General features: G+C 43.5%; 1 protein-coding gene across 3 annotated transcripts in view; it reads right to left on the bottom strand.

Moving 5' to 3' along the window:
• Window positions 1-16,703, bottom strand: part of PDZD2 (PDZ domain containing 2) — a 197,809-nt gene that overhangs the window by 134,010 nt on the left and 47,096 nt on the right. For all 3 annotated transcript variants that reach the window (XM_040540867.1, XM_040540865.1, XM_040540864.1), the window contains exon 2: window positions 2,751-3,557. In XM_040540867.1, coding sequence (XP_040396801.1) covers window positions 2,751-3,253 — 503 coding nt within the window. In that variant the 5' untranslated portion in view covers window positions 3,254-3,557. The remainder of the gene's footprint in view (window positions 1-2,750; window positions 3,558-16,703) is intronic.

The raw sequence follows: 16,703 nt of genomic DNA on the forward strand, positions 1-16,703 counted from the left end.
CAGGCAGCGCACAAAGAGCCCTCCACAAGGAACAATTTGTGCACAGCAACTGCAAAAGATGGGCTAGTTGAGGTGCAAAGCAATTATTGATTGTGGACAAAAAAAGAAATGCATAGCTTGATTCTAAAGTTCAAGTTGCTTGAATACAAAAAAAAAACAAACAAACAAACAAACAAAAAAACCCTCTTACTTGGGGGGATTTTTTTAAGGCAATCTGTCTGGGGCTGCCAAATCTGTTACAGCCCCAGCCATCTGTCCCCACATCCTCTAGAGACTCAATAACTCCACAGGAGGGCCAGCAGAAGGGACCACGCACCTTTACCTGTCCTCTCCCATTGTCCAGCATATTGACTTAGCCCCTTGGCATATGGTAGGAGGGAGCTGGAGATGACCTTACGCCCTTGTACATGCACATTGCTGTCAACCCCGCTCACACTCCTGCTCAACCCCCAGGAAAGAGGCGGAGTCATGAGACCCTCTGCTCAGTGCCCAGGGTCCCCAAGTACATGCCAAATTCCCTCCTGTTACGGAGGTAAATCAGCAGATTTCTTAAAACACCAGTGTCTACCACAACGCATTCACCAGGCAAGATGGGGCTCCCCTGGCACACTTGGCGGGCGAGCAATAAATCAGAGCTTTTGTTTGCCCAATCTAGCCCAGTGTTTCAAGCGCTACAGGCAGAATTTTAACTTTTCTAACCATGCACAGGCTATGTAAAGTACAACACACTGCAAATCACAGCACTTGCAGCCCTTCGTATCGACCTGGAAGAGTTTCTCAACCAGCCAGAGAGTGATTAGGCAGATAGAAATCAAGCTAGGACTACCAGATATCTCCATTCAGTGTGCTGTCCTGCTCTGAAAACTTGAAGAACCACATGGAAAGCCTCTACTCCTGCCACCACAGAAGCAATACAGAAATACTCTAGGATAGCTGCTGCTTTGCAACAGGTTTCCCGAAGGGCAAACTGATGTTGACTTTCAGCCTGTTATAAACCTATGCAAAATTGTCTCTGCTTTGAGCACCCCAAAAGAGAAACCTACCAAAGGACACCCAAAGCATCCTGGAGCAGATCAGAAGAACAAGGTGGTATGCAGGGTTGGGACTACCAGGCAGCTCCCAAAGAAGTAAAATTGAACACCACACTGAGAGCATCCTCAAGGTCCCAAACTGTCATCCATCAACAGCACCTTTGTCCAACAGCAGTTAACAGTAAGTTAGGCAAGAATGCTTTGGATGCTGAAAATAAATCAGGTTTTGAGTAAGATGTCCTAAATTTGGCCTAAATTGGACGTAGAGGACTCTAAAGCGGTATCTTAAGAAGAACGACACTGGGCCCATACCACCAAAAAGTAGGTACTCTGCATATATAATGGCCAAAAAAAATCTCAACTAGGGAAAATGGAGCACATGGTTCTCATTAGCAACAGCCACAGCTTGCTGGTCTAATAACAGAGCTTTCAGAAAGGAACAAACCCAAAATGAAGCCTTCGGGGATAGGATAATAAGAAGAGATTTTTAAACACTTTGGACTCCATTGGGTATTATCTTTCTTTCTGCATTAACAACAAGATAACATTATTGCTGGCCTCTGAAACCGATTCCTTTGGATTTTAGGAACAGAGACATCTGGCAAAGGGATAGCAGCACACTAACCTCTTTTTGCCACAAAACCTCTCAAATATGGGGGTGTGAGTGATCATCTGGCTTACAGTCATAATGCTAACATTTATACACTCATTGAATTACAGGCTTGACCTTAACAGAGGGATATTATCCCTCTGCAAAGGGATACCTGCAAAGCCACAGCCAGGTTCACCTTCCCAGCATTCACAGATGGAGGAGTCACTGCTTTTGTTCTGCCACATGGCAGGTTTGGGAGCAATGGTCACCCCAAACCACAGCTGCAGACCCACTCACAGGGCCAGAGGATATTCACTGCCCATTGGGAACAAAGGCTGTGCATTTTGCAGAATTATAACTTGCAAACATTACCAAGACTGTTGTGGTTTGCAAGCCTGACAACTGAAGCATCAGATAAATAACCAATAAGCATGTCTACCAGCCCAAAACGAGCAAAGCTGGGCCATAACAGATTTTACAGCATGCAGCAATTGAAAGAAAAAAAGAAAGAATAATCTGTATCATTGTGAGAACCTTCATTTCTGATTTGAACTCTTGAAGGTTGCAGATTTTCTGGGACAAGAGGCAGCAAAAGAGCAAATGAAATAAAATCAAAGGGAATTTATTAAAATGAAGTTATTTCAATCTGGTAAACACAAAAATGTCTCGCTTTGAAAAAGTCTCAGACAACATTCAGCTGTCAAAAAGCTTTCCTCAATTCAAATTATTCAAGAAAAATAAGATGCACCAGCAAAAAAAAGATTCCAGTGCTGCGGAGTGTGTATTCATTTTCAGTTAAAAAAAAAAAAAAAAAAAAAAAAGGTTTATCCAAACCCAGGAAGAATCCTGCCTTAGTGGAGACCCTCTGATGCTTACAATGCACTATTTTGTTGACACAATGACCCCTCAAACATTTCCAGTGGATGTGCAAGTAGCAGATGTAAGCTAGTTATTGATTTGCTTTTGTTACTTAATTTCGGCGGATCCCTAAGAAGGAAACCACAGCTCTCACAGAGGCTGGAAAGCAAAGATCAAAACCTGTGCTCTCAGACTAAGGTCAGCACCAGCCGTGACCTGTACCACATGCTGCAAGAGCCACGCACCAGCAACTGCTCTTCCACCCTTACCTCGCACCAGTGACGTCCACGCCGACCATCAACTGCCCATTCAGAGAGAGAATCTCGTCCTTCAGGCGCAGCCTCCCACACTTCCCAGCCGGGCTGTTTTTCTTCAAGTCCGTCACCCAGATGCACCCAACATCGAGCACTGGCCCCTTATGCCCCTTTCTCTTCTTTCCTCCCCGCCGCTTCTCTCCATAGTCCCCCAGGGCAGGGATGTTCCCAAAGCTCAAACCCAGAACCTCAGTTTTCCGCATCTCCTGGGCCAGGTAGACAGTGCAGATCTCCATATCCGAAGCCACGCTGTCCGTCACCTGCAGTTTGCTCTCGTCCACTGAGAAGTTGAGCTGGATGTACTCGCTCAGCTTTTGGACAGCCGCACGGCACAGCCTCTGCTCGGCCCCCTCGGCCCCCTCCCGACGGCTGTTCTGCAGCCACTGCCACAGCAGGGGGAGGAAGACCCCCGCGTTGTCCTGCGTGATGGGCATCGCCGTCCCCGGGCATCCCCTCATCGGCTCCCCAGACCGCGGCTCTGCCACCCACCATGGCCCCCTGGGCCTCCTGGGGCCATGCTAGAGCGGGGGTGGATGCCCAAAGCAAGCCCCATGTAATCTCACAGGGATGGTTTTGGGACTCTCTTTGACGACAAGCACAAGGCAGGAGGTTTCATGAGGCCATGCCGCTGCTGGCCCCACAGGGGGGTCAGTGGATGAAGCACTGGGGAGCTTCGTCTGTCTGTCTACGACTTGCTGTCGGGGTCTCTACTGCACCAGGAACAATGTCTCCTTCCCACCACAGTCACCGCAGCAGCTTGTCCTGCAAGGGGAAACAGCACAGTTAGGAGTGCCAAAAATGCTGCACGTGTCCAGCAGCCCCAGCCCACAATCCCGCCTGGGACAGGACCCCAAAGCCACGCTTGCACGGCTGAAGCCACTCTCCTTCTGCGATTTACCACTTGAGGGCACCAACTGCTCTTCTCAGCAAGGGAATAAAAGGTCACCATTAGCTCCTGACCTCCCCGGCAAGACAGAGAATTAACAGTCCTACAGAAAGTCCAACAAAATCTGCTTTGCCAGGGGTGCATGGCCTGACACGGGTCTCACCATCACTGGTTGATGCTGAAGGACAGGCAACGGGGTCCTTCTCTTACTGGCTTGCAGCCAACTACACCTACCCTGCAAACAAAGTGTCTAAGGAACGTGGCTACCCATTTCCCCAGGACAAGAAGAGCTGTGTGAGTGAATTGCCCTGTTTCCTACATGGGTCAGAGAGGGAGAGACATGCAAGCAGACATGAGGCAGCCAGATCTGGAGGTTAGCATGCAAGAGTGTGAGAAAGGTTTTTTATCTAGGATTATTAGGATCTATGAAACAAGGAAAAACCTTGACACAAGTCAAGTCTGGCTGGCCAGTTTCTTTTCAGGAGTGATTTTCTAGCAGCATATGCTGCTCAGCAAACTGTGCTCCAGACAGGTAGAAGAAAGCAACCGCTTCAAGCCAGCAGACTGCAGGTCTTGCAGGTGGAAGATGCTGCTGCCCCGTGAGGTTGATGCAGGGCTTGAGTCGGGCAGAAGAACCTGTAGCAACAGTCCACGACCCCATGAGCACAAGTCTTTATAAGGAAGACTCTTACAAGATGCTGCAGTCCAAAAGCTGCATCCAAAGTGTTGCTGAAACACTGCCAAGGCATGCCCAGCTCTCTGACCACACAGCACCACCGTACAGTGACCCAAAGATGCTGAGGCAGGAATACGGACAGGGACAGGGATGACACATCAGGGCCATGCATGATGCTCCTGAGAGCCTAAGAGGGCCCGTCAGCCACAGGGTGACGTTACACCAACATCTGAGCAAGGATGGATGCTACCTCAGGGAAGGAGAAACTGGCCCATTGCTTAATGACAGGGACTTCTCAGTTAGGCTCAGAGTAAGATAAGGGAGCGGACAAAAAAAAAAAAAAAAAAAAAAAAAGGAAAAAGGGTAAAGACAGAAACAGCCTGGGCATAGTTCTAAACAGCAGGGGTGATAATACAGCCACAGATGGACCAGGAAACACAGTTAAGCACTCTGAATATCTTAGACCCTAATGCAATATTGGTGAATATATTACTTTTAACACAGGACTTAGACCTTCACTAAAATCTCAGACTAAAATGTGTACTGTAAATCCCCCAAACCAAGGAGGCTGAATAGGTCAGGAGACCAGATAACAACTGACTCGATGGTAATGGGAGAGTACAAGCATGAGATATCTGCCAGTAAAGTAACGCAGCAGAACACAGAGCGTCCTGGTGCCTTAGGAGCAACATTCTCACATAACTGATAGGTCAGGTAATCAGTGGGGAAGTGCCTCCAGAGAAGGACGTGTTGGGGGTAAGAAGATGGAAGGAAACTCATGTAGAAGTGACTGTCAAATGATGAAGTCTGCCATATGCAAGGGATTGCAAACAGCAAAATAGAAATGCCTGGCTGCTGTACATTAGGTTAAAAAAAAAAAAATAAAGAGAGAGAAAGAGAAAGCTAGGCAAAATTCATGCAGTGAAGTTTAAAGGAAAAGAAATCAAGGTGAGCTGTAGTTTCTCGAAGAAACAATATTTCATGCTCTAAAGGCACAGGCACAATAACATTTCAATGCAAAAGAAGGATCAGAAGACTTGGCAGCATCATGAGCTCTATGTTTACCTCAAAGACAAGAAGAAAGAACACTAAAAGGTTACTGAGCAGGAATTTAAAAAATAGTATGAACACAGGCAGAAATATTAGGAACATCAGGGCACAAAAATGAAATGAAACTTGCAAAAGATTAAAAAAAAAAAGATTTTATTACCCTTTTTATATATATGAATACCAAGAAGGCAGTCTGAAAAAAGCGTTGCTCAGATAGAGGGAAAGTTATTGAAAAGTGACACCAAAAGAGGCAACATTGTTTTCATTTTTGCTATAGTCCTTGTTAAAATCGCCTGCTATGCACAGGGGATTAGTACAGTTAGCACTATGAAACATTATCACGACAAAGGTATACTGTCCTCTTCTCTCCCTGTTCCAGCACGAGATCAGTCCTCTGCCCAAGTCAGATATTTCCAGCCCAACAGGGTGGGACAAGCCCTAGAGAACAGGCTGAAACAATCTCAGATACCTCCCTTCTGGTCACCTGTGATAGCTCAGACAGTTAAGGTGCCAAAAGTTAGGAAAAAGGCAAATGCAGTATCTGTCTTCAAGGGCAGAAACAGAAGCAGCAAAACAATGCTGTATCAGTCAGTCTAGCTTCAATCCTCAAAAAAATTCTGAAACAATCAAAAAAAACAGTTTGCATGTCCGTAGAAGATAACAAAAACATAAGCACCAGCAGATATCGAAGAGACATGAAAAAAAACATACCAAACCAAATTAATTTCTTTTCATAATAGAGGAGTTGTTAGATGTCATTTATCTGAGCTTTAATATAGCTTTTGACACTGTCTCAAACAACTTTCTCATAAATAAACTACAGAAATATGATTAAACGAGACTACTATAAAGCCATGCCCAGGGAGTAGTTATTAATGGTATGCTGTGAAAACAGAAGGACACCGTAAGCAGAGCTCTGCAGGATCTATATAGTCTGGTTCTGCTCAGCATATTCATTACTGACCTGGACAATAAAAGACAGTAGGCTTATTAAATCTGCAGATTACACGAAGCTGGGAGTGACTGCAGACACATTGGAGAACAGCATTAGAATCCAAAATGATCTTGGCAAAAATTAAAAAAAAAAAAAAAAAAAAAAAAAGGTTCTCTAAAAATTGGGATAAAGTTCAGCAAGAACAAGTGCAAAGTACTATAAAAGGAAAGCCACACACAGAGTTGGCTAGGCAGCAAATCTTTGGGAAGAATTGCAGGGTTTATAGCGAATCATACATGTCAGCACAGTCTGGTTGCTGTGGCAAAAAAAAAAAAAATCACTGTCCCGGGATTTGCCAAAAGGGACGAAGCCTGTCAGGCTGTGATGCACCTCTGCAGCCTCACGCAGGATTGGGAAGGTCTCAGCAGCAAACTGCCCACTTGGAGCAGAGGGAGTATTGACATGACTATCCATTTAGAAAATGTGATTTACTAAGAAACTCAAGAAATTAGTACCAGCTAGTCTAAAAAGGAAAAATCATCTCAGGTGGGGTGTGAGAACACAAGTTTAAAGTCTTCAGATGCCTAAAAATGCCCCAAAATTAAAAGTGGAAAAAAGCAGTCTATTCCCCCTGCCCATACAGAGTAATGGGTATGAATTACATCAGGGTAGGTTTAAGTTAGTGGTTGGGTAACACTGATAAAGAATGCCAAGGCACCAGAGGACGTTGTCTTGAGTGAATGGAGTCTCCTGGTCTCTGTGGTGGGATACACGAATACCTGAGAGGAGATAAGATTGGAGCCAGTCCTGTCTTGGACTGTGGGACAAACTAGATCTCTCCATTTCAGTCCCTCCTACGTTTTTCCTTTCAGCATCGTTTTCTATCTTAACAAGAACAGTGTGAGAGCTCATATAATAGGTAACATCCAGCGACTTATAACAACACCTTTATGACTGTTTCAATGACAAACGTTAGTATGGCCTCCAGTAACCACAGGGTTCAAAACCATTCAAACTCCAGAGGTGATCAGACCAGCTCACTCTTCAAAGCCATTTTTGGCCTAATAATTTAAGGAGTTTTCCTCTCTGATTTTGTCTGATTTTGACCTTGGAGGACATGTTATGGGCTGTTCTCTGCAAACAATCCCCAGACTTCAGGCACTGCCCCAGTGCCTAATGAACTGGGGACCCCTCGAAAGCAGTTCTCAGTTTTAGCTCCAGTCTCCAAAACCCCTGCATGTCGGCCACTGGCACAACTTGACATTGACTCAGCTTTGGTGCTGCAGTCAGACCAGGAGCATGGGGCACTCAGGGGCATCTGCACCCCACACAAGGCTCATCCATCATTCACTTAGTGGCATTGCTGGAGTAGTCTCCCCACACGCTCCTCCTGAGACAGAGCATGATGAAAACAAGGGCCCGCTCCAGGTCCCCAGAGGCGGACAGCCTTCAAAACACCATTCCTCCACCCCGCTGCGGGTTGCCCGTCTACACCCCTGAGCTCAGTGCAGAGCCATGGCAGACATGATAATCATGTAGGTAATTATACAGCACTTTCAAGGGATTTCATCTTCTCAAACAAAACCTTCTGGCTCTGGAAAAAAAGACTCTGACAGGCATAGATAGGAAACACTCCTTCCAGATGAAATAGGCCATGCAGGCAGGCCTCAGGGAGCCCTGTGCTCTGCGAATTCAGCCTCAGTGTCTGAGCTCAACACCTCTCTGCTGGCGAGGACAGCAGCTCCACTGCCAATGGGAGAGAAAAATAGTAGAAAGGTGGCAAATTGTTCTTCAAGGGAAAAAATAGATCTGCCTGATGAAAACGGCCAACTCAAAACTAAGATGAAATTGATTTTTGCTCGACTTCTGCAGAAATAGAGTCAAGACAAGTGAGAAAATTTACTGGTGTTACCACCACCTTGCTTGCTTTCCGTGGGTGACAGACCTGCCTCACACGGAGTAAAAAATTCAAAAATACAAAACACTGCCTTCATGCCCACTGTGGCATTGACACTTACATGGAGTAAACTAGGCCAGTACTGGCATGGGCAGCCCTGTGGGGACACAAGTCCCTGAGCTGCCCAGGAGTCCCTGTTCCTAGGGACAACTCTCCACTGAAGAGATCTTGTCCTTGTTGCTCTGAATCCCTCTGGGTCTACTGATCGCCACTCTCTGGTCAGTGATTTAATCTCACAGCCTACCTGCCTCTTCCCAAAGACGTGCCACCACCACCCAGCGAGCAGAGGAGCCTGGTCCCTCCCTCACAAGGAACCCGATGGACATCATCAAATCCAGTCCCTGGCTATCACCCCTCTGTCACCCTCTACCCAATAAAGCTCATCCAATTTTAACTTAAAGTAATGAGGTTTTACGCCCCTTTTATTTTGCTGGGAAGATGTCCCACCACACCGTGTAGTTGGAAATGATGTGTAATTCAGGTTAAATCTATTCATAATCAGTTTATACCCACAGACATGTAGGTTATACAGCTCTCTGCTCTTCTCTGTGTTTATCAGCTCTTCTCAACTTCATCCCTGGAGCATTTACAGTCTGAAAAATCAGCCTTTACCTACCATTCTTCCACTCACATAAGATGTGCTCCTAAGGACTCAAGTACCACCCACATAAATGAACTGGATATCTTGTTCTGCATTTACCAGAGAAAGGTTTTAGTTGTGACTTGGGAAGTAACAGCCTTTCTTCTTAATCTCCAGCCTTTTGGTTCAAGACACCGAGTTAAACATGGGGGACAGAAAAGAAGAGGGGTTCCTTTTATTAGGCTTTCTTAGGGAATGGTCATCTTAAATCATTCATTATAGAAGAATATGAATACTTTCTTTAAATTAGTTGAGGCTCAAATTGTCAAAAAGCATATATGGATATTTAGAGCAAAACAACTTTTTTTTTTTTCCTGACAAACTGAGCTGTTTCTTCCTACATCAGCCTCCTCAAAGGAGTAATATAAAGTATCTGCAATAATCACTTTCTTGTAGGGGGGAAGGAAATAAAGAGGGTCATTAAAATGTCCCATTACCAATTTTTAAAAGGTGATTTGTGCAAATGGCCAACACACAATCCTCCAGGATAACCCCTCAGGCATTTCTAGCTGAGCCTAAACTTCCAGAAAAACATACATACAGTTATTCTAAAAATTCCTTTTATCCCCTGAGTGATATCACTTTATAATTGCTTAAAAGGTTATGTTTGAAAGACAGTGATAGTCTTTCATATACAGATAAAGGCATTGTACTTGTTTTCTCAAAGTCATCTGTGCATTCCTCCACCAGAGAAATAAGTTCACCAAGAGCAAAAGACATTCATTCGCTAACTTTTATTCAAGCATAGCTTTAATTTAATTTCTTTTACTTTTTAATTAGCAACTAATAGCAAAAACAACAACAACAACAAAAAGTAACAATGGGGAAAAATCACCTAGGAAATGAATAGAGACGTTTCACTACAAGATGTGCCATTGCTGAAAGACAGTTTTACTGTAACTGTCCTTCACTGACAAAACTGAATCTGTTTTATTCTGGATTACCCAGTGGAACAAATCAGATACAGACACACGGTTATGTTTCTGCTGAATTAGCCAGAGTGCACAGTTACAGGTCATCTCTATGCTATCCATAGGAATACTACTGATATTTGACCTGGCATAAAAATTTATATCTTACACTGGCAGGCTTTAGGAGTTTTTCAGTAAATTTGAATTGACAGTGAGTTTTATAGCAGTCAGCATATTGTATCTCATGGCCTCAATGCTTTGAATACGGCTGTAGGAGCCCTAAAGCTGGATTTATAGCACAGTCAAACCACAGCCTTGGGTTTGACCTCAACACCAGTAACCAACAGGAACACAGGGACATGAAAATTGGGATGTCTGTTCTCTAACATCAGCTGAATTCCCATCTGGGTTCATCTCCTCAGGCTCCCTTTCTGGCCAATAAAGAGAAATGGACGCTGTTTGTAAATGGTTATCTGACCTGTTGTAGATACTTACTTTCAGACAAGATGCATGATCTCTTTCAGGTGCACTTTCTACTCCACTGCCTGAAAAAATGTGTGGCTAAGTCAAATAGAGGTATCTGAATATGATGCGATGAATCCTACTCTGTGACATGTCGTTAACCAGACAAGCTGGACATAGAAAAATGGTATAGCATAGCTAAATAAATGCAGTGGCAAACTTTTTGTCAACTTTTGCAGAAAGGTTCCCCACAATGTCTTCTCCACTATTTTGATTTTCAAGTATTTATGTTGACTAAATCAAAAATCAAAAGACTTGTGCAAACATCTAGACTATCTAAATCAACCCTAGTAATTGCTGTGATGTTTACAGTATCAGCCCAAGCAAGTCCTAAGAACAAAGAACAGTTCACAAAGAGGACACTGACATAGGCAAGAGCAGAAATGCAAAACTTGTGCAGGAAATGTTGCACAGCAAAAGGGGCCAAAAAAAAGTTAGGTAAAAAACACACATTACACTTGGATTTGTTTTGGAAACCTCACCACCACCAACAATGCACAATATGGCTCTCTATGGTAGGTATTTTGTGCCAGGTGCTCTCATAGTATCTGAACCACTGGAAGTTAGTAAAATCGTTAGTTAAGGAAATGTGATCGTTCCCAGTTTTATTGGGAGGGAAGAGAGCTACAAAAAGGCTACTGACTGCATCCTACAGAGCCTTACATAAAGCCTTCCTGTAGCTATAATCCCACTGGAAAAATTGGTAAGTGCCACTTGTGCCTCTGCCAGGCCAGAGGTGGCAGTGCCGGGACACCACGTCCTCTTGCTGAGCACCAATACTGGCTAAAGACATCTTGCATGAGCATGAGCATCCCTCCTGACCTCTCCCTACCATCCTACCTGTGCCTGGGCTGCTTGGCTGTGTGGGGGGTGATCAGGGTGAGGCCGTCCTGTGGGAAGGGAGCAAGGCTCCCCTAAATTTGCCCTCCCCGGGTCCCAGAGCCTGGCAGCTCTTCCATGGCTGCAGCAGCAATGCCATGGGCTTGGAATAACAAAATCCCAGCATGCTGGTGTGCACATGTCCATGTCCATACAATTCTACATTGCTGCTCTCCCAGCTTCATTCTTTCCCCCACAATACTCACAGACACTTTCTTTTGACTTCAGTCACAGCTTTACACAGATTCTAGATGTGAGAGTCTCTATAAGCAGGCTCCCACAGAGAGACATTTCCACAACATGTTAAAGTCCTTACCAGCAGCAGAGAAATTGTAGACTCTGAAACACGAGCACAGTTGATAGAGCATCCTTATGGCTACTGGGCCAAGAAATTATACCATAATTCAGGGCTACTCTGAAAAGCAGTTCCACTAGACCAGGAACATTTTGTGATTTTACTGATATTATTAAATTATAAATAGTTGAATATTGAAAAATACTTGCTATTTGCTGTACATCAGTGAATGAGAGCTCAACCAAAGCCTCTGTCTGCCACACTAAAATAAGGCAGCTCTAGCCCTTCCCTCGCTGCTTATTGCCAGACCTTTGCTTCTGCTGAAGTCACTGGTGTCCCCCCGGGGACAAGTGCGACAGCTTTTGGGATGGTGGGCAATCATTGAGGCAGCCCAGCTCTGAAATCACAGAAAGCCAAATCCAGTTGTGTTGCACGTGGCAAGAAAATGCTGGGCTGGGGGCACAACGATGCAGCTTTGTTGTTTTAGGTCTTTTATACCTTAAACAACCACTGGGTTGTTTGACCTCTTCAGCTTGGCAAAGAGACCTTCAAAACATATTTTTCAACCTGCCAAAACTACTGTGGTATGAGAGGAGATCCAGGGGCAAACACAGTGAGCTTTTAAGCTGCAGAGACAGCCTGGCTCGAACCGAAGGGCTGTATTTTCCATGATCATTCAGATGAATTAAAAAGAAGACGGCAGGAGAGGAAGCATCCGTCTGGACATCCATTATTAATGAGAGGATCAAATCTAAAACTCTTTCTGACACTGATACAGAAGCGCTTTAGTATGATCAAATTATTCTCTTCAGTCCTCACCCTCGTTTTACACAAACTGTCTCCAACAGCCAGCCTCTTCTCCAAGTCCAGGTCAGGTAGGACAATGGAAAAGATTTTTGCAATTTCTAAATGACTTTTTAAATCTTTCCAATATTCTTTTACGCTGAACTTACTTTAAGTATTGAAAAAAGGCAGGCCTGCCTTTTCACATTCATTTAAAACAGAATGAAATAACTTATTTCAAAGACAAGACTTAAAATCATCTAATTTTCATGTAATCTAATTCCCAGACTATATCAAAGCAAGAGTCTACAGCTGTCAGATATTGAAAAATATCTGTCTATCTACAGACCCTTAAAGACTACTCCGTTTTGTAGCAGAACAGAAAAAGCTTGCTTGAATGATGGAAGAGCTATATTTAAAGATTTTCTTGAAGAATGGCACCCATACCACACTCCAATTGTTCAGCATCCTCTGTAAGCCAACATGCCTAATCATCCTTTGGATCTCTTCCATTTGCTGAAACATTCAGAGGTGGTGCTGGGAAGCGCCACTGTGAATTTTCAGAGTATTCATGATTCATTTCTGAGATCATTTATAGAAACAAACAAAAAAAAAGAGTAACATAATTAAAGTCAGTGATGCTTTTCTGGATTTACTTTACAGTTGTGTAACCACAACAGAAATCTAATTTTAAGTATGCAGGCTCCTAGAAACATCCGCTTACCAAGTTTTAAAATAACATAGCTCTCTCACACACACATATGCACACAGAGAACTAGCCAAAACTACAGGCATACGATATAAATAACAGGGTAAGACTTTAAATTTACATTTAAGCACACAAAAAAGTGACCCATTTTTCAAAAGTCCTCACTAATGTCACCTGCTCCTACATGATGTTGAAATAAGCATTCATCTACACCTCAGTGGTCACAAAACCAAATTCCTCATTTGCAAGGCTTTCTGAAGAAGCAGACTGAGCTTTCATGTAACATATTGAATGCTTCTACAGCAATTTACTGCACACACTAGTTCTTTCTGAAAACAACACATTAAGTAAGACAAAAAAAGGTTTTCTGTATCTGTAATTATTTTTAAATGCTTCCACTTTTCTCTAAACCTTCCTGTGGGAAAGACATCCCCAATAATTATTCATAAAACAAGCAAATGCAAATAACATGTTCACTTTGGACCACATTGTCTGCAGGAGTCATGAATCCAGAATTACAAACAAACCACAAACATCTGATGTTCTAATACTGTGACTCTGTATAAAAGAAAAACAAATGAGCCTATTTTTTTTTTAATTAAATTTTGATAAACACCAAGAAAACGTACAGCTTAAAACCCTGTAAACTGAATGCAGTTGGAAGATGGACTGCTGTGATTTTACTATGTTACTGGAAAGGCCACAATTAAAAAAAAGAAAAATGTCTGTTTTATAAAAAAATGTTTATAAAACTGTTTTATATTATCTCTTAACTCTGAATTAAGACAAATAAAATTATTTCCAGATTTAACAAGACAGATTTCCATATCAGTATTTCCGCAATCTATTAATCAGCTCTAACCAGATCTGAGCATTGAAAATAATTAAACATCAGCCTGCTGTGAGTGTTCCCAGACAATTGTGTCAAGCAGAGCTTACGAAAGGACTTTCCATGAAGACCTTTCTTGTCTCAGCTCTGTTAGATGTTGTAACACCTTACTAATCACTAATCATCACCAATGATCTCTTCCTCCCCCAGTAAACTGCACCTCCATTAAACGTAAGGCTGTTCGGATAGCAATTTAATCTCTACTCCCCAACATCACATATATGCACCTGGAGGCAATAAACACATTTGCCTTCAACACTAGACAGCCACGCTTTCTCCGTGAGGAGTCAGTTTAGCTGTGTGAAGCATTTCAATGTGTTGGCAGAGCTCAGCTTCCTGAGAGGCAAGCGGGAAGCCAACAACCCATCAAGAACCTAGGGAGGGCATCTCTGAAACCAGGGCATCTCCTTGACCACAGCCAGTAGTAAGGTGCACCCCGAGTGCTGGATTTCCACAGCTGGAGGTGAGCTTCTACACCCTGCAGTTATAGTTTAGCTCCTATTCCCTCTGTCAAGTTGATGTAGCAGGTTTTCAGGTGCCAAAGGTTTGTCTGTGACCTCTGAGGGACACAAGCCACCGAATTATAACCCTGTCCTCTTAACCTCCAGGTGAACTACAGCAGTCTCCTGAAGCATGCGTGCCAGACCGCATTTTTCTTTCCCAAACTGAAGGGTAACCTGCTTGGTAGAAACTCACATGAGGCAGCGAGCTGTCACCTCTCGGAGACACAACGCTGCTGATGCCGGCTCCAACTACACCACTTCCAGTTCCCCTCAGCCAGGTCTCTTGAAGCAGGAACCTCCTGCTTCTCCCTTGGCCGGGCCTACTCCTGAGGCACCATGGCTCCTGACCACACGCCACATCAGGCCCACCTGCCACTGTACCATCAGCACTCCCCTGCACACTGCTGGACCTCAAACCACCTCATGGTCATGGGGAGCAAGCACACTTTTCTTGGGCAACATACCATCACAGGTTTGGATGTGGGCAAATTTTACGGTTGCTTCTGTGATTTCACGCAACCAAGCCCAGGATGTTCCTCTGGTTCCAGCAATAGCTGGGCAGGGTGAAACACTGTGGCCTTTGGTCCGGTTTCTCTCAGATGATTTTTTCTGGCTGATTGAAAATTATCTATTCAGAAAAAGGAGGGGAGAGTGCAGGCTAGAGACAGAGCAAGTTTAGCTTGTTGGAACATGCTTTTGGCAACCACCAAGTAATTTCTGCCAGGAGTGTAGGACCTACACCCAACCACTAGAGCCTGTGCTCCCAGGATAACTTGAGGAGACGCTTGTCTCCTGGAAGTCTCCCTGCAAGCTTCAGCGGAGTCCAGATGCCACAATCCAGATCACATTGCGCAGACAGCTAGGAAACTGCACTCTTCAGGGACTCCTGTTACCACCATGTACTGGTTAGGAGACTCATTTTTCACCCATTCACGCTAACTGGCTACATACAATCTCACAAAATCCTCACACAGTCCAGGACAGAGGTTTCGAGCACAGAAGTCATTGGCATGGTAGTGCTCATGTATCCCTTTGGTGCTTTCAAATACTTCAGTGCTGAATTAAGCCCCAGTTAAAAATACATAAATAAATGTTATGGTTTATAAGTAATGATTCAGTGCTTTACCCAACCGTGTGTTTTTATGCATCATCTCTGCAAAGACAAGGAGCAAAGCCTGGAAAGCAAAGTCTTGCCTTTGGGCACTTTAAATATTCAAGTTTCTGAGCCAATGTTCTTACTACACTGAAAAAAAAAAAAAAAAAAAGGAAAAAAGAAGAAAAAAAAAAAGAGCAAGTCCATTTGGAGTAAACACACATAATAATCTTTACCATGCCATACACCAGTGTTACATTAACCATGCCCTGGACTTACAGAAACATCATATGCACTTTCATGTATCACGCCGTTCAGATGTGTGTAACAGCAGATCCTATTTAAATTAAGTCAGGCAGGCTTTCCGAGACATGGCAAAGATTTAAGCATATGCAACAAGCTGACTCTCCCACATAAGCCCTCATCATAATCATTCTTTGTAACAGGATATAACCACTAAAAGAAAAAGATACAATATAGAATGACCACACACCCCTATTTTCCCCCCAGACCTTCTACCATTAAGCTTGAGCTTCTAAGTCAGCCATTAACCACTGAGACTCATTTAAACCAAACAGACTTTTCACAACTAAAAAAGTGCTACTGCTATGTTGGACTAGAACATTATAAATTAAATACACATTTTTATTTGGTTTTTAAGAAAAAAAGCAAGAGCACTGTAGGCAAAAATCTAGATACTGAAAACTAAAGTCACAGCCCTTCAAACATTTGAGCAGCTATGTAATTTTGCTCATATCAGCAGACTTATCATGCACATAGAAATACACTTGGGATTGGGAACTAAACATATATGTTGTCACCAGAATATTCCAAGGCACTGTTTGATGTGTATTCAATACTCGAATATTCAATACATTGGCACAAGAAAATCTATCCCACCTCTTTATTTCTGAGAACACTTTTCTTATACTTTCACTGCAAAATCTCTCCAGAAACAGCAGCCCAAGCAAGACACTGAGATCATGCCAAAGAGAGACATTTGATAGCCACGTCACTGCACTATGTATCTGAGCAAAATTTAAGTTTTAGTGCTGCGATGATTACCGTTTAATTATGAGCAACCCCCTGGCAGGGGAGACCTGGTGCCAACAAGAAAAACAACAGAGAGAAGCAAATACACCAGCACTGCAGAAAGAACCTCTCTTCCCAAGCAGGAAAGC

This window comes from Cygnus olor, chromosome Z (assembly GCF_009769625.2).
Source record: "Cygnus olor isolate bCygOlo1 chromosome Z, bCygOlo1.pri.v2, whole genome shotgun sequence".
In the NCBI taxonomy this organism is placed as follows: domain Eukaryota; kingdom Metazoa; phylum Chordata; class Aves; order Anseriformes; family Anatidae; genus Cygnus; species Cygnus olor.